The sequence below is a fragment of the Scyliorhinus torazame genome, chromosome 7, assembly GCF_047496885.1.
Source record: "Scyliorhinus torazame isolate Kashiwa2021f chromosome 7, sScyTor2.1, whole genome shotgun sequence".
In the NCBI taxonomy this organism is placed as follows: domain Eukaryota; kingdom Metazoa; phylum Chordata; class Chondrichthyes; order Carcharhiniformes; family Scyliorhinidae; genus Scyliorhinus; species Scyliorhinus torazame.
Genome location: NC_092713.1, coordinates 20,155,226 through 20,173,930, shown reverse-complemented (window position 1 = coordinate 20,173,930; position 18,705 = coordinate 20,155,226). Strand labels below are relative to the sequence as shown.

General features: G+C 50.0%; 1 protein-coding gene across 7 annotated transcripts in view; it reads left to right on the top strand.

The window, feature by feature from the left end:
• Nucleotides 1-18,705, top strand: part of LOC140426063 (interferon-induced protein 44-like) — a 93,349-nt gene that overhangs the window by 59,751 nt on the left and 14,893 nt on the right. For all 7 annotated transcript variants that reach the window (XM_072510383.1, XM_072510377.1, XM_072510378.1 and 4 more), the window contains 2 exons: nt 3,171-3,342; nt 14,823-14,923. In XM_072510383.1, the coding sequence (XP_072366484.1) occupies nt 3,171-3,342; nt 14,823-14,923 (273 nt within the window). The remainder of the gene's footprint in view (nt 1-3,170; nt 3,343-14,822; nt 14,924-18,705) is intronic.

Genomic DNA, 18,705 nt, shown 5'->3' with positions numbered 1-18,705 from the left:
GATGTAACAAAGAAGTTAGACAAAGGAGAGCCAGTGGACATGATTTATTTGGATTTCCAGAAGGTCTTTGACAAGGTGCCGCATAGGAGACTGTTAAATAAGTTAAGAGCCCATGGTGCTAAGGGTAAGTTCCTGGCATGAATAGAGGATTGGCTGTCTGGCAGAATGCAAAGAGTGGGGATAAAGGGGTCATTTTCAGGATGGCAGCCGGTGACTAGTGGTGTGCCTCAGGGGTCTGTGCTGGGACCACAACTTTTCACAATATACATTAATGATCTGGAAGAAGGAACTGAAGGCATTGTTGCTAAATTTGCAGATGATACAAAGATCTGTAGAGGGGCAGGTAGTATTGAGGAAGCAGGTGGGCTGCAGAAGGACTTGGACAGGCGAGGAGAGTGGGCAAAGAAGTGGCAGATGGAATACAATGTGGAAAGTGTGAGGTTATGCACTTTGGAAGGAGAAATGGAGGCATTGACTATTTTCTAAATGGGGAAATGCTTAGGAAATCAGAAGCACAAAGGGATTTGGGAGTCCTTGTTCACGATTCTCTTAAGGTTAACGTGCAGATTCAGTCGGCAGTTAGGAAGACAAATGCAATGTTAGCATTCATGTCAAGAGGGCTAGAATACAAGACCAGGGATGTACTTCTGAGGCTGTATAAAGCTCTAGTCAGACCCCATTTGGAGTATTGTGAGCAGTTTTGGGCCCTGTATCTAAGGGAGGATGTGCTGGCATTGGAAAGGGTCCAGAGGAGGTTCACAAGAATGATCCCTGGAATGAAGAATTTGTCGTATGAGGAGCGGTTGAGGACTCTGGGTCTGTACTCGTTGGAGTTTAGAAGGATGAAGGGGGATCTTATTGAAACTTACAGGATACTGCGAGGCCTGGATAGAGTGGACATGGAGAGGACGTGTCCACTTGTAGGAAAAACTAGAACCCGAGGGCACAGCCTCAGACTAAAGGGGCGATCCTTTAAAACAGAGATGAGGAGGAATTTCTTCGGCCAGAGGGTGGTAAATCTCTTGAACTCTTTGCAGCAGAAGGCTGTGGAGGCCAAATCACTGAGTGTGTTTGAGACAGAGATAGATAGGTTCGTGATTAATAAGGGGATCAGGGGTTATGGGGAGAAGGCTGGAGAATGGGGATGAGAAAAATATCGGCCATGGTTGAATGGCAGAGCAGACCCGGCCCATCGAGTAGCCTAATTCTGCTGCTATGTCTTATGGTCTTATGAATCGGAGCCTAGTTTCAGGCAGCAGTCTCGGAGGACCAGAGCGGTGAGTAGAAAGAGTTACTTACCTCGGGTGGAAAAACAAAACTGAAAAAGTGATGTCACAGAAAAGCTGTGACCTGATTGGCTGGTGGGAAACTGCACTGAATTTGAAAATAAAACATTGCTAAACGAATTAAACGTAAATAATTAACTAAGTAGAGGAGTAATGAAACTGGAGGGAGGAGATTACTGTAGTTAGCTTTTAATATTTACAGTAGAAACTAGCGCTATGGACCATATCATTAATTGTGACTTGATTTTAGTAAAGATTTGATTAATTTTAAATTAATTTATCAATTAATGCTAGATAATCAGGTGTAAAGTGCTACACCTGTAAGATGTGGGATGTCCTTGAAGCTTCCAGCATTCCGGAAATCTACATTTGCAGGAAGTGCGAGACAGATTTTGGAAAGATAGAAAAGCAACATGGTTGTTGTGGTGGGTGATTTTAACTTCCCCTCTATTGACTGGGACTCACTTAGTGCTCGGGGCTTGGATGGGGCAGAATGTGTAAGGAGCATCCAGGAGAGCGTCTTGAAACAACATGTAGATTGTCCAACCAGGGAAGGGGCTGTATTGGGGAATGAGCCGGCCAGATAGTCAAAGTTTCAGTCGGGGAGTATTTCGGGTGCAGTGACCATAATTCGTTACGTTTTAAGGTAATTGTGGATAAGGATAAGAGTAATCCTTGGGGGAAGGTGCTAAATTGGGGGAAGGATAACTACACAATATTAGGCAGGAACTGAAGATTGGAGGTGTGGGAGTCTTTCAAAATGTCAGTTGATAAGAATTCAGAACCGGCATGTTCCTGTGAGAATGAAGGATATGTATGGCAAGTTTCGGGAACCTTGGATACCGAGGGATACTGTGAGCTTGTCAAAACGAAAAAGGAAGCATTCGTAAGGTCTAGAAGCCTGGTCCTGGCACAGTGGGGGCCTTTGGCCTTGGCGCCCATCCCTGCTGCCAGAGGTTACGTTGGCTGGTGATGCCCTTGCCCAGGGGTATGCTCCGCGATCCCCGCCCGGTGCCCCCATGGGGCTACAGTGGGCACTGCCCCATGGGGTGGGCTGATAAATGTCTCGTCGGCGGGTGGTGGCGGGATGGGCGGGGGAAGTATGGCGGGGTGCGGAGGGTGGGGGCAACCAGTGTCACTCTGCAGAACAAGGGGCCTGGGTGGGTGGTGAGTGGGATGCGCAGCAAGATAGCTGCCTTGCAGGCCATGGGAATGGCGGTCCATGCCTGGACATCGCTCCAATCCTGTGGGGGGTCACCCAGACCACACGGCCCGTTACCCCTGCTCTCCCCTGCCCTCCCCCCAGCCAGCCCAGCCAGTGTTCAGTCTGGCAACCCACGGTCGCTCTTCTCTATGTTCTACCTCCTGTCCCTCCCTCAGCAGTCACGACGCTAGTTTCACGATTTTTAAAAGCACAAGTAAACCGCGGCATCGGCCCATTTGAGGTGGGGAATACTGAATCTGGCCTGCTAATTACATGCAAATGGTGTTTACTGTTCGTGCGTTCTGGATCGCATTGACACCACTATCGAGGAGATGGTGAATTGCGATTTGGCGGCCGCCGTGATTTTGGCATTGGAACCCATTCTCCCCCAATCGCGTTTCCCAACTTCGCCGTCGGCCAACAGAGAATCCCGTCCCTCATGTCCAATTTTGCCATGCTGTCTGGTACAGAGAAGGACTGGAATGCTGAAATGAACTTGTTCTGTTATACGTCACATAAATCTCTAGTGCAGCTGTGAAAGGTGACCCTCTGGAGCAATTAGTTCCTAGCTCTTTTTGGATTTTTATAGATAATAAAGTACAATATAACAACCTCTGATACACAAAAAATAAGAATGAATGAAATTGTATTATTTTAACATTGGTCTCTTTATCTTTCAGTTTAACACAACTTCTCCTATTCAAACTGATACAAAAGGCTACATTAAGTCAGCAACTATCGGTGAGAGGATACACTGTGTTGTATATGTTCTTGATGCAAGCAAACCCACCCTGCTCTCCCCTGAAATGGAAAGGAAAATGTGCACCATTCAATCACAAATTACTGACCTGGGTGAGTATCGTTCTAAAATGCCTGGGAAGTAGAACTTGGACCAAGTGCATCAGGTGATCAGGCTCACCAATCACACTGATATCACTTCATTATTCCGGTTATTCACGAGAGTTTTCCCAGATTCCCTACACTTCTCCAAAGCAAGAATGGGCACAATTTTTGTGGGTCCATTAGCCACAGATGCAAATCCCATCATGGCCGCCAAATATCGTGAGAGGACAAAAACGGGATTTGTGCTGGCAAGATTTCCGATTGCGATCTTCCCGGGTCCTCCCCGAAGACACGATCAGGTTCGCGTCCAGGAAGAGTGAGAACCTGATTTGAAGCATTTTAACCTAATCGGGGAGTTTGAAAGTTGATTCTTCAGACCTCCGTGAATCTTCCCAGTCACCAGCCTGAGGTCACGGAGGTGCAAATTACTGCTGTTTTTCAAAAATGGGAACCGGGTTGGTACAACACTCTCCAGGAACGGCTGTCCAGGAATCTTAAGTGTAAAGGCCTAACAGCAATGAGATCTCGGGATGATGTAACCTGAATACGAACCGTGCCTATTCGTCTTGTCTACCCCTGATTTGGAGTGTAATTGCGACTTGTAGCAATTCTGAGACTCATGCTTGTCAAACTTATTGGCCAACGTGAGTTAACTCTGAACAATGTCAGCTGCCCACATTCTCAAAATCAAGGATATGGGTGAAAACTCATGTGTCAAGGATAAAAGGTTGGGTGCACGGGATTGAGAGGGAATGTGTAAGCATAATTGCTGGACCCAAATGCATGCCATAGAGGATCCATTAGCCCTCAAGGTAGACATAAGCAGTTGACCCTGCTCGTGCTGCCCCTTCATCACATGGCGACCCCCCCCCCCCCCCCAGGGCCCTACGGGCACCGTCAAGGAGGAGGAAGCACTGGAGGCCAACCCGGGACCTGCCACCAAGGAGACGGCGGCAGTCTCCAGTTCTTCTGCATTCGCCCTTCCTCACACTGGCGCATCTCCAGGGCAGTGCTCAGAACAGGATGGCACAGATGCCCCGTTCGCCAAGGGCATCAAACGCCACAGGGCACGTAAAGCAGCAAGCTGCGTCCAACTCTGACGTGCATCCTGGGGGCACACTTAGATGTAGTACTAGACCACAAAAGATCAAGAAAAAGAGGGTCACTGAGTGGGCACTGGGGGATCACTGTAGCTCGAGGGAATGGAAATGTCAGATGTTCCCAATTAAAGCATGTTACACCTGATGCACGTGAAGCCTCTGTCATGTTAATCTTCACAGCGGGCCTGCCTGCACCCCCCAACCCCTGTTGCCCTCTGCTTCCCCCCCCAGGCACAGTGGTCCAAGATCGAACGCCCCCAAAGCAGCACCCGTTCAGAGGGTGGGTGTGAGCTGTCAGCAGAAAGACAGGAGTCAGACTTTGGAATAAATTGAGCAGCACCAGAGCCAACCTCACAGCGAGTGATCATCATTCTCCTCTCCTTGGCAGCAAGGAGGGATTAGAGGAGGAGTGAGCTGATGGACAAAGCCTTGTCCTGTAAGATCCGGTGAGGATGAGGGTCTCCCGAGTGTTTCGGACATGCCGGACCCTTGCCGCCGCCTGTCCTCCACCCTCCAGCCTCTCCTGGCCGGCTCCTTCTCCTCGGGCGAGCCGCATGTCCCTCCTGCTTCTCCTCTTCTAGCATGTCGCCCTGCTGCTGTGCCAGGTTTCGGAGGGCACAGCAGACTTATCACAAAGCGGAAAACCCTCTGGGGGGTGTACTGCAGGTCACCACCAGAGCAGTCCAGGCATCGGAACCGCATTTTGGGCAATCCGATGCACCGCTCAATGACAGCGTGGGTGGCAACATGGGCCTCGTTATATCGGGTCCCTTCCTCAGTCTCCGGCCTCCGCACTGGCATAATCAGCCGGGACCTCAGTGGGTACCCCTTATCCCCAAGAGCCAACCCATCATCCTGAGGTGGTCCTCGAAGACGCCGGGGATCTCCGAGTGTCCCGGGATGTAGCTGTCTTGCACACTCCCTGGGAAACGTGCACACATGTGCATGATCCACAAACAGTGGCCGCACATGAGTTGAACATTCAGGGAGTGGATGCCCTTCCAGTTAATGAAGGGCACTCCCTGATATCCCGGTGTGCGCAAGGTGACAGCGTGCCATTAATTACCCCCGGAACCTGGGGCATCCCGGCGATGGCAGAGAATCCTGCAGCCCGGGAATCATGGTGGGCCTGGTCTAGCTCAAAGTTGATATCGTCTGATGCCCGGGCATATAGGGCATCCATGACATCATGGATGCACTTGTGCACTGTAGCTTGGGAAATGCCGCATACGTGTCCGCTCGAGCCCTGGACAGACCCGGTTACATTGAGGTTTAGGGCTGCGTGACGCAAATGCACACCCGGAGCAGGTGTCCTATTCCTCCACAGGGTGCCACGTCTGCGAGGACATGGCATAGGTGCTACACTGTTTCTTTGTTGAGACAGAGTCTCCAGAGGCTCACACTGTCCATCATATCTTCGAAAGACCATCGACACCTGCACGTCTTGGCCCGTCGCTGGTGTCCCCTCTGGATTCCTCCTCGGCCTGATGGGCGGCCGGGTCTTCAGGGTGTGCTGCAGCCCCCTGCCCATGGGGTGTGCCTCCAAGCTGCATTGACGTTGCTGCCTTCCCTGGCGTCTGGCCACCTGGGTTGCCACCTGCACCGCGAGGGCATCCTCTGCGGGACCACCACCACCATCCATTTTGGTATCTGTAAGGAATTGGAAAGGAGAGAGAACAACAAAGAACAACAAAGAACAAAGAAATGTACAGCACAGGAACAGGCCCTTCGGCCCTCCAAGCCCGTGCCGACCATACTGCCCGACTAAACTACAATCTTCTACACTTCCTGGGTCCGTATCCTTCTATTCCCATCCTATTCATATATTTGTCAAGATGCCCCTTAAATGTCCCTATCGTCCCTGCCTCCACTACCTCCTCCGGTAGTGAGTTCCAGGCACCCACTACCCTCTGCGTAAAAAACTTGCCTCGTACATCTACTCTAAACTTTGCCCCTCTCACCTTAAACCTATGCCCCCTAGTAATTGACCCCTCTACCCTGGGGAAAAGCCTCTGACTATCCACTCTGTCTATGCCCCTCATAATTTTGTATACCTCTATCAGGTCGCCCCTCAACCTCCTTCGTTCCAGTGAGAACAAACCGAGTTTATTCAATCGCTCCTCATAGCTTATGCCCTCCATACCAGGCAACATTCTGGTAAATCTCTTCTGCACCCTCTCTAAAGCCTCCACATCCTTCTGGTAGTGTGGCGACCAGAATTGAACACTATACTCCAAGTGTGGCCTAACTAAGGTTCTATACAGCTGCAACATGACTTGCCAATTCTTATACTCAATGCCCCGGCCAATGAAGGCAAGCATGCCGTATGCCTTCTTGACTACCTTCTCCACCTGTGTAGCCCCTTTCAGTGATCTGTGGACCTGTACTCCTAGATCTCTTTGACTTTCAATACTCTTGAGGGTTCTACCATTCACTGTATATTCCCTACCTGCATTAGCCCTTCCAAAATGCATTACCTCACATTTGTCCAGGTTAAACTCCATCTGCCATCTCTCCGCCCAAGTCTCCAGACATCTAAATCCTGCTGTATCCTCAGACAGTCCTCATCGCTATCCGCAATTCCACCAACCTTTGTGTCGTCTGCAAACTTACTAATCAGACCAGTTACATTTTCCTCCAAATCATTTATATATACTACAAAGAGCAAAGGTCCCAGCACTGATCCCTGTGGAACACCACTGGTCACAGCCCTCCAATTAGAAAAGCATCCCTCCATTGCTACCCTCTGCCTTCTATGGCCTAGCCAGTTCTGTATCCACCTTGCCAGTTCACCCCTGATCCCGTGTGACTTCACCTTTTGTACTAGTCTACCATGAGGGACCTTGTCAAAGGCCTTACTGAAGTCCATATAGACAACATCTACTGCCCTACCTGCATCAATCATCTTAGTGACCTCCTCGAAAAACTCGATCAAGTTAGTGAGACACGACCTCCCCTTCACAAAACCGTGCTGCCTCTCACTAATACGTCCATTTGCTTCCAAATGGGAGTAGATCCTGTCTCGAAGAATTCTCTCCAGTAATTTCCCTACCACTGAAGTAAGGCTCACCGGCCTGTAGTTCCCGGGATTATCCCTGCCACCCTTCTTAAACAGAGGAACAACATTGGCTATTCTCCAGTCCTCCGGGACATCCCCTGAAGACAGCGAGGATCCAAAGATTTCTGTCAAGGCCTCAGCAATTTCCTCTCCAGCCTCCTTCAGTATTCTGGGGTAGATCCCATCCGGCCCTGGGGACTTATCTACCTTAATATTTTTTAAGACACCCAACACCTCGTCTTTTTGGATCACAATGTGACCCAGGCTATCTACACCCCCTTCTCCAGACTCAACATCTACCAATTCCTTCTCTTTGGTGAATACTGATGCAAAGTATTCATTTAGTACCTCGCCCATTTCCTCTGGCTCCACACATAGATTCCCTTGCCTATCCTTCAGTGGGCCAACCCTTTCCCTGGCTACCCTCTTGCTTTTTATGTAAGTGTAAAAAGCCTTGGGATTTTCCTTAACCCTATTTGCCAATGACTTTTCATGACCCCTTCTAGCCCTCCTGACTCCCTGCTTAAGTTCCTTCCTACTTTCCTTATATGCCACACAGGCTTCGTCTGTTCCCAGCCTTTTAGCCCTGACAAATGCCTCCTTTTTCTTTTTGACGAGGCCTACAATATCATTCGTCATCCAAGGTTCCCGAAAATTGCCGTATTTGTCTTTCTTCCTCACAGGAACATGCCTGTCCTGTATTCCTATCAACTGACACTTGAAAGCCTCCCACATGTCAGATGTTGATTTGCCCTCAAACATCCGCCCCCAATCTATGCTCTTCAGTTCCCGCCTAATATTGTTATAATTAGCCTTCCCCCAATTTAGCACATTCATCCTCGGACCACTCTTATCCTTGTCCACCAGTACTTTAAAACTTACTGAATTGTGGTCACTGTTACCGAAATGCTCCCCTACTGAAACATCTACCACCTGGCCGGGCTCATTCCCCAATACCAGGTCCAGTACCGCCTCTTCCCTAGTTGGACTGTTTACATATTGTTTTAAGAAGCCCTCCTGGATGCTCCTTACAAACTCTGCCCCGTCTAAGCCCCTGGCACTAAGTGAGTCCCAGTCAATATTGGGGAAGTTGAAGTCTCCCATCACCACAACCCTGTTGTTTTTACTCTTTTCCAAAATCTGTCTACCTATCTGCTCCTCTATCTCCCGCTGGCTGTTGGGAGGCCTGTAGTATACCCCCAACATTGTGACTGCACCCTTCTTATTCCTGATCTCTACCCATATAGCCTCACTGCCCTCTGAGGTGTCCTCTCGAGAGAGACCGACAATCAGTTAGAGCTTCCAGTCGGGACCTTCAAATCCCCCAAACTTTCCCCACCCTTATGTGTCCCACCTTCTCTCAGTGTGTTATCCACCCAGCCAGTTGTGCTGGAGAACCTCGCTCTGCACACTCAGCCCCGGCCACAGCAGCAACCCCCTAGACCCCAGACTCTTGAACCCTGCCGGGAACATTACGGAGACTGTGCTCTGGTGCCTGTTGTGATATGCATGCACACACAAATGTATATAGTTGTATAGATTTGTGGTGGTTTAGCACAGTGGGCTAAACAGCTGGCCAGTAATGCAGAACAATGCCAGCAGCACGGTTCAATTCCCGTACCGGCCTCCCCGACCAGGCACCGGAATGTGGCGACTAGGGGCTTTTCACAGTAACTTCATTGAAGCCTACTTGTGACAATAAGCGATTATTATCATTATTATTAGATCTATAAAGTTGCATATCAGTGCATTTAATCATAGTTAAGACCTCCGGCCAGCGTGTGGCGTCAGACATGCATCACGTGACTGGAGTGATGCGCCAGTTGGTAGGAGGACATGCAACAGGATAGGCTCACTTAGATTAGCTCCCTAGGAATTCAAGTAATTTTGTCTTTATATAAATCTGTTAGTTATCTTTCCACGTGTTTGACAATAAATAATCGTTCCAGTTGAACACATATATGTTGTGTGTGTATCTTTATCAACGGTGGAACCACAGAACACAACAGTGCCCTTCCCTGATCCACATACTTAAACAATGGCCTCAAGGATATCCCCAGTACGGATGTCCAGCTCTTGACTGTTTGATTGTTGGCTGCCGCCCCTATGGGGCTGGAGAATTTGGCCTTTAGTGTCCACAAATTTCCATGTTATATATAATGGAGCGCCCCCCCCCCTCCCACCCAGTGGGTTTAAGGAAGGTAAATTAAATGGGCATGTACCTACCACCTGCTTGCCCCTGTTGTCAGGCAGCCTGCCCACCTCTGGGCCAATGGAAGCCCGTAAGTGGCAAATTAAGTTTACTTAAGGGCCTCCTCTCACAGCCACTGGGATTTAACCCACAACGGAAGAGGCCCATGCCAAGCATCCAGTGTAGCAACCTTTCCTGTGTGGGCTGGCGGCATGAATGGAGGGGTCAGTGCGCAAGGAAGGGTGTTGTCCATCCTTAATGGGCTCCCTGGGCTCATTGAAAGGTTCCCCATGTTTGGATATAATCATGTATCTCCCTCGGGTTTCTTTTCCCCCCCCCCCTAGTCTTTTTGTCCTGCCCACCCGCCCTCATCCTGACTGCCAACCTGCCCTGGCGAGACCCAAAGACTTTTTCCCGGCCTAGTTCCAACATAGCATACCATCCTGCAATCCTTGTGGCAGTACCAGCAGTGGCCATTGCTCCTGGTGGCGCTGCTGGTCCTGAACTGAAAAAAACCCTGAAAATCGCTTATTGTCACAAGTAGGCTTCAAATGAAGTTACTGTGAAAAGCCCCTAGTCGCCACATTCCGGCGCCTGTTCGGGGAGGCTGGTACGGGCTGGAGAGCTGATGACCTCTGATTGTCTGTTATCTTTCTGAGTGGACACTTTTTTGTTGCTGAAGGGTGCAAGACCTGCTTCAAGTCAATGATAAATGACTGCAGGGCGAGTGGGATGGGCAGGGATCTTGGCACTCCACTCGGCATCTCTTGGTCATTAAAAAACATTTTGTCCATTTGCCTCAGCATTGGCCATTGGTCATTTCTTCTTCCTGTTCTTTCTTTCTCGCTCTCTTTGGCCTTGCTGTGCTTATGTTTGTTGTTGTTTCCTGTGCTCTTCCCCCCAGTTTGGGTTCCCTCCTCTTTTCTCCCTAGTGGCTCCCCTCTGTTGTCCTCTTCCCCTCGTCCTCCCTCTCTTCCTGCCTCCCCCCCCCCCCCCCCTCCCACCCCCACCCCCTTCTCCTCTGCTACTCCCCTTTCTTTCCTGCTGGATTTGGCTACTCCTTCTTGCTCCCCCCCCCCCCCCCCCCCCCCGATCCTCCCTCACATCCCTCTCTTCGATCATGTCTTGGCTACCTTCCCCTGGCTCCTAGCTACTTATTTGTTTGTTTGTTGGCCAAAAAACTGGTCCCGGAACAGTCGGGTGAATGGCTCCCATGTTTTGAGGAAGCCGTCTTCCGACCCACGGATGGCGAATTTGATTGTCTCCATTTGGAAAAATTCTGATAGGTCGGACAGCTTGTCTGCAGCTTCAGGTAGTGCTGCTGACCGCCAGCCGAGCAGGACTCTATGGCGGGCGATCAGGGAGGCAAAGGCAAGGACGTCCGCCCTCCTCCCTAGGAAATGATTTGGCTGGTCTGATACCCTGAAGACCACCACTCTCGGGCATGGCTCCACCCTCATCCCCACCGCTTTGGACATTGCCTCGGAGAAGGCTTTCCAGAACCCCGCAAGTCTGGGGCAAGACCAGAACATGTGGGCGTGGTTAACTGGGCCTCCTTGGCACCGTTCACATCTGTCCTCCACCTCCGGGAAGAACCTACTCATTTGGGTTCTTGTTAAGCTCTATGTACCACTTTTAGTTGCGTTAGGTTGAGCCTCGCGCACGTAGAGGTGGAATTGACCCCATGGTAGTGCTTCACTCCAGAGTCCCCATCCTATTTCCAACCCCAAGTCTTCCTACCGTTTCCTCCTCGTCGCGTCCAGTACTGTGTTGGCCCTCTCTCGACCAGTCGTTCATACATGTCGCTACAGTTCCCTCTGCCTCGAATGTCTGCATCCAGTAGTTCTGCCAATAGCGTCCGCCGCGGTGGTCGCGGGTACGTTCTTGTCACCTTCCTTAGGAAGTTTTTAAGCTGCAGTGAGAAGGAGAACTCTTTCTCCCCTGGGTGCGTGAATACTCTAGGGTCCACCGCTCCCATCTGCTCCATAAAGCGACCGAGTTCCTTTGCCATGTTCGAGGTCTTCCCTGTTTTGTGGTTCGACTTGTCTGTCCGTAGGTCTTGTACACAGTTAAAGTCCACCCCCCCCTTCCCACTCCTGCCATGATCAGTCGGTGTGTTGCTATGTCAGGGATTTCCGCCATGGTCTTTTTAATGAATTTCATGCTGTCCCAGTTGGGGACATACACGTTAACGGGTACTACCGGTACCCTGTCCAGGGCACCGCTGACCAAGACGTATCTTCCCCCTGGGTCTGTAACCATCGACATCGCCTTAACCATCGTCCTCTTATTGATTAGTATTGCCGCCCTCGTCCCGTAGCAGGAATGGTAGGTCAGTCCCACCCAGCTCTTCCTTACCCGCAGTCGGTCCTGCTCTCTCAGGTGTGTCTCTTGGAGGAAGACTGTCGGCTTTCATGTTTCTTAGGTGGGTGAAGACTCTGGATCGTTTCACTGGGCCATTGAGTCCCCTGACGTTCCAGGTGACTATCCTGGTGGTTTTTTTTTGTCCCCCCGCTCCTGTGGGATTAACCATACCTGGTGGGCGCGCCTCTGAACTCCGGGGTTTCCCGCGTTTCCCTTTGTTTGGAGGCTGTCCAAGATGGCCGCTGTCACTGCTCTCCCCATGCGGGCGGGTCCCTGCGCTCCAGGGTTTCCCTTTGTTCACGGGGCACCCAACATGGCTGGCAGTTGTGCGTTCGGCACGTGGGTAGGTCCCTGTACTCCGGGATCTCCCTTCGCTCAGAAACCGTACTAAGTGGTTGCTTGCAGTGCTTCTTTGCTCCGGGCCCCAGGTTGCATATTTGTAGCCATATTGCCGCTTTCGCTCCACTCCTGTTTTTCTCTTTCCCTATGTCCCCCTCCCTGACACCCCTCCCCGCCCCCCCCCCCCCATTGTCCCCCTTCCCCCAGCTCCTAACCCCCTTTGCTCCCCCGTCCCCGCTGCTTGTTCCCCACCCCCCTGCCTGGCGCTGTCCCCCCTGTCGGGGGTGCGCCACGGCCTTTATCTGCCACATACTCCCGGCGCTACCTTTCCCGCTAGTGTAGTGACCCCCCTCCCAGGAGTTACTGTCTCATTTCTCCCTCGCCCGCTCTCTGTATTTCCTGCCCATTCTTCCCCCGTCTCACCCTGCACTCCTCTCACTTGCCCCTCTGCCTTCCCTTTTCCGCTGCTCTCGTTTTCTCGAACGAGGCCACTTTCTCCCACCCGAAGCGGTCTCGCAGGTGGTGGCTTGCTGCTTGTCGCTCAGAATGTGTTTATGGGGGGTGGGGTGGGGAAGAGGTGCTTCTTTCTCTCCCCTCTTTCCCCCCCCCCCCCCCCCCCCCCCCCCCCCCGTGTTGCCGGGCTGTTGCCCTCGCCATGGATTCTATCGCTTGCCTTGTTGTCGCTGCTCCAATCCGCATTCCGCGGTGAACTTGTCTGCTTCGGCGGGGACTGTGAAAAAGTGTTCTTTGCCCTGGTATGTGACCCAGAGCTTTGCCGGGTACAGCATACCAATGTGTACGCCATTCTTGTAGTGTGCTGCCTTCAACCTGTTAAATTCCGCCCGCTGCTTGGCCAGGCCAGCCCCATTGTCCCGTACATTCTGATTCTGTTGTTTTCCCAGTTGCAGTTTTGCACTGCCTGGCCCAGCGCAGGATTCTTTCCTCGTCTTGGTACCGATGCAGTTATTACTGCCCTCGGTTGTTCCACTGCTTTGGGTTTCGGCCGCAGCGACCGGTGAGCCCTATCTGTTTCTGGTGGGTTGGGGAAAGTCTCCCTTCCTACCAGGTTACCCAGCATCTGGGCTATGTAGTTCGTGGGGTCCCTGCCCTCGACTTTACCCCTCATTGCCCTGCATCACGATCAGCCTCGTGCACTGGTCAGCTCGTCAATTGTCTCAGTTCCTGGCCCCTTCCAATCCTGGCCTCTGCTTAGCCCCTAGACTGGCTTTTTCCAGGCATTTTTTTCCTCTCTTTCTTCCTCCATCTTACTAATGTTTGGGGAACGAATTGCCAAGTTTTCTGGTGAGTTTTCGCCACAAGGTGGCCAATTTATGGATCCATGGGAGGAGAGCCACCTGACGTGCGACAGCTCAGCATATCGTCGTCACCGGAAGTCAGCTCGTTATTATTTTGGTGCCTTTTATGTGAAGAATAATACATCTAATATTATGATTGCTATTTCCAAACATACAATATTTAAGTAGAATTTTTTTTTTAAGCCATTCCACTTGCTTTAAAAAAAATGTCGGGCGGGATTCTCCGAGCCCCGCGCCGGGCCAGAGAATCGCTGCAACCGTGCCACGCCGCCCCGACGCCAGCACGCGATTCGCCGAGGAGAGGAGAATCGGTGCCATTTGCGCCGGCGCGTTTGGCGCATGCCGGTCGCGTGCCGCTGTCCGCAGCCGGGCCGCCGATTCTCCGTTCTTGATGGGCCGAGCGGCTGCGCGGAAATGGCAGAGTCCCGCCGGCGCCGTCCACACCTGCTTGCAGCTGGCGGGAACTCTGCGCGCAGGGCTGGGGGGCGGCCTGTGAGGGGGGGGGGAAGGGGAGCTCCTTCACCCGGGGGGGGGGGGGGGGGGGGGGAGGGGAACTCCTTCACCGGGGGGGGGGGGGGCTCCGAGGCTCCGATGGGGTCTGGCCCGTGATCAGCCTCTCCAGCCCCGGCCCTATTGTGTTACGCGGCCCGGCCCCTGAACCCTGAACCTGCGTCGGGGCCGGTGCGTTGAGGAAGTCCCCCGCACATTCGCGGGTTGGCGCAGCGCCCAGTTGGCGCCAGGAAGGGAGGCTGGAGTGGCGTGAACCTCTCCAGTGCTGTGCTGGCCCCTGTGGGGGCCAGAATCGGTAGTGACCGCGCCCGTTTCACGCCGTCGTGAAACGCGATGGCGTTCACGACGGCGTGGACACTCTGCCTCCGTTTCGGAGAATCCCGCCCGTCAAGTTTTACTATTTGTATATATTGTCAGAAGTGTCTTTAAGATGAGAACTTAAATCACAGCCCATCTGCTGTTCAGATGGATATAAAACTGTAACAAGCAGTTTGAAAGGACTGACTAATACTTAGCCTTTAATTCACTGTGTAATCTATAATATACCCTGTGACTTGTGAGCAATGCTATGGGAGATCGGCTAATAAATACATTCTTTCTTTCATCTAAAGAGATACCACAAGTTGTTTTATTAACCAAAGTGGATGAAGCATGTCCTTTGGTTGGGGAAGACCTGAGAAATGTTGTTTGGAGTGAACACATTGAACAAAAGGTACAAGTTCTGATTTTCAAAGTTTAATCGTACACACTGACCCACTTATTGCAACAGAATTAATATTGAGGGTACAATGGGAACAGAAGAGGACAAGAAACAGGACCAGGAGTGAGGCCATTCTACCCTTCGAATCTGCGCTGCCATTCAATAAAATCATGGCCGATCTTCTACCTCAACTCCACCTTCCCCACATTGTTTCCCGATCACTTAATTTCCGCAATATCCAGAATCACAGAATCTTTATGGCGCAGAAGGAGGTCTTTCGGCCCATCAACTTTGCACTGGCTCTCTGATAGAGCATTCTACCTAGTTCCATTCCCCTGCCGTATCTGTATAACGTTACACATTCTTCTCAGGAATCCAGTTCCCTCTTGAATATCTCAACGGAATCTGCCTCTGCCACCCTCTCAGGAGGTTTGTTGCAGAATCCAACCACCCTCTGGGTGAACGTGTTTTTCTTCACATCACCTTTCCTCCTTTTGCCGATGATTCTAAATTTAATTGTCCGTGAGAAAGTGGTGACGTACTGACATCTCTAACCGCTGCAGTCCATGTGTTGCAGTCACACCCACAGCGCTGCTAGACAGGGCGATCCAGGATTTCAACTCAGTCCATCACGTCCACGCGTCCATTCAATAAGATCATGGCTGATCTGATTGTGGCCTTAACTCCATTTTCCTGCCCACCATAATCCTTGACTCTCTTGCCAATCAAAAACCTGTCTCAGTCAGCCTTGAATATATTCAATTACCCAGCCTCCACTGCACACTGGGGAAGAGACTTCCAAAAGCTAATGTCCCTCTGAGAGAAGAAATTCCTCCTCATCGCTCTTAAATGGGAGACCCCTTATTTTCAAAATGTGCCCCTTAGTTCTGGATTCCCCCCCAAAACGAGACATCCTCCCTGACATTTAACCTGTCAAAACAGGGTCAAGACAGGAAATCAGAGATGCATGTGATGAAGAGTGATTATGGGTGGCTTTAATCTTCATCTCGATTGAGTGAGTCAAATTAGTCACAGAACATCACAGGAGGAATTTCTGGAGTGTATATGCGATTGTTTTCTGGACCAATACGTTGAGGAACCAACAAGGGAACAGGCCATCTTGGACTGGGTGTTGTGCATTGAGAAAGGTTCAGTTGACAATTTTGTTGTGAGAAAACCCTTGGGGATGAGTGACCATAATATGGTAGACTTCTTTATCAAGATGGACAGTGAGGTAGTTGATTCTGAGACCAGGGTCCTGAACCTGAATAAAGGTAACTATGATGGTATGAGACATGAACTAGCTTTGACGGACTGGGAAACATTACTGAAAGGAAGGACAGTGGAAAGGAAAAAGCAGGCATTCAAGGAATGAATAGGTGAACTCCAAAAGATGTTTATTCCTATTTGGCGCAAGAGTAGAAAGGGAACCGTGGTCAAACCATGGCTTACAAGGGAAATTAGAGATGGTATTAGATTCAAAGAAGAGGCATACAAATTAGCAAGAAAAAGCAATAGACCTGAGGATTGGGAACAGTTTGAAATTCAGTAAAGGGGAACCAAGGGATTTATTAAGATGGGGAAAATACAATCTGAAAGTAAGCTAGAAGGGAACATAAAAACTGACTGTAAAATTTCTATAAGTGTGTAAAGGGAAGAAGATTGTTAAAAATGAATGTAGGCCCCTTACAGTCAGAAACAGGGGAATTCATAACGGAGAACAAAGAAATGGCTGAGGAACTAAATTCGTACTTTGCTTCTGTCTTCACAAAGGAAGACATGAATAATATACCGGAAGTTCTGAGAAGCACAAGTTTCAGTGAGGAGCTGAAGGAAATTAGTATCAGTAAAGAAATGGTTTGGGGGAAATTAACGGGATTGAAGGTTGAAAATCTCCAGGGCCTGATAGTCGTCATCCCAGAGCATTTAAGGAAGTGGTCCTAGAAACAGTAGATCCATTCGTGGTCATTTTCCAAAATTCTTTGGACTCTGGAATGGTTCCTACAGATTGGAGGCTAGCTAATGTAACTCTGCCATTCAAAAAGGGAGGGCGAGAGAAAAAGGGAACTATAGACCAGTGAGCCTAACGCTAAAGTCCATTATCAAGGATTTCATAGCACAGCATTTGGAAAGCAGTGGTGTAATCAGACAAAGTCAGCATGGATTTATGAAAGGAAAATCATGCTTGCCTAATCTACTAGAATTCTTTGAAGATGTAACCAGTAGAGTTGACCAGGGAGAACCGGTGGATGTGGTTTATTTAGACTTACTTTCAACGAGGTTTCACATAGCAGATTACGATGTAAAGTTAAAGTACATGGGATTGTGGGTAGTGTCTTGCGATGGATGGAAAGCTGGTTAGCAGACAGGAGGCAAAAAGTTTGAATAAATGGGTCTTTTTCCAATTGGCAGGCAGTGAATTGTGGGGTACCACAGGGATCTGTGGTAGGAAACCAACTGTTCACATTGTGTATTAATGATTTGGACGAGGGAATTAAATGTAGTATCTTTAAATTTGCAGATGATACAAAGTTGGGTGGGAGGGTGAGCTGTGAGGAGGATGCAGAGATGCTTCAGCGGGATTTGGACAGGCTGAGTGGGTATGGCAGATGCAATATAACGTGGATAAATGTGACATCCACTTTGGTAGCAAAAATAGGAAGGCAGATTCTTATTTGAATGAGTGTAAATTGAGAAAAGTGGTTACTCGGTGAGACCTTGGTGTCCCCGTGCATCAGTCGCAAGACTTCCAAGAGCAACATTCCACTTACCTTCCTGATTAATTCTCGGCCAGGTGTGGGCGTATCCCTCTGCTGTTGTACCAGCAGGTTTTTTCCTCAGTCGGTTTAAACCCTTAATTGCCTGCTACATTGGGGTCTCAATTCTGGACCCAATTTCCTAATATCCCTCGCGTGACATCACCATTATTTTGACATAAGTTGCAGGACAACCTCTGGTGACCATCCTTGCCACTAAAATGTGGAAATTCAAAATTACCATCCGCATTACCTTGCTCCAATCACAGACAGCGCTACACTGGTTCCTCATCAATAGACTCTGCACCAATACATGTAAGGGTTTTAAGTTGTACTTACCAACAAGTTACCCACTAAAAACAGAACAAAGAAAAGTACAGCACAGGAACAGGCCCTTCGGCCCTTCAAGCCTCCGCGCCCATCCTGCCCGTCTAAACTAAAATCTTCGACACTTCCGGGGTCCGTATCCCTCTATTCCCATCCTATTCATGTATTTGTCAAAATGCCCCTTAAACGTCACTATCGTCCCTGCTTCCACCACCTCTTCCGGTAGCGAGTTCCAGGCACCCACTATCCTCTGTGTACAAAAACTTACCTCGTACATCTACTCTAAACCCTCGCACCTTAAACCTATGTCCCCTAGTAATTGACCCCTCTACCCTGGGGAAAAAGCCTCTGACTGTCCACTCTGTCTACGCCACTCAATTTTGTAGACCTCTATCAGATCACCCCATAACCTTCTTTGTTCCAGTGAGAACAAACCAAGTTTATTCAACCTCTCCTCATAGCTAATGCCCTCCATACCAGGCAACATCCTTGTAAATCTCTTCTGCACCCTCTCTAAAGCCTCCACATCCGTCTGGTAGTGTGGGGATCAGAATTGAACACTATACTTCAAGTGTGGCCTAACTAAGGTCCTATACAGCTGCTACATGACTTGCCAATTTTTATACTCGATGCCCCGGTCAATGAAGGCAAGCATGCCGTATGCCTTCTTGACTACCTTCTCCACCTGTGTCACCCCTTTCAGTGACCTGT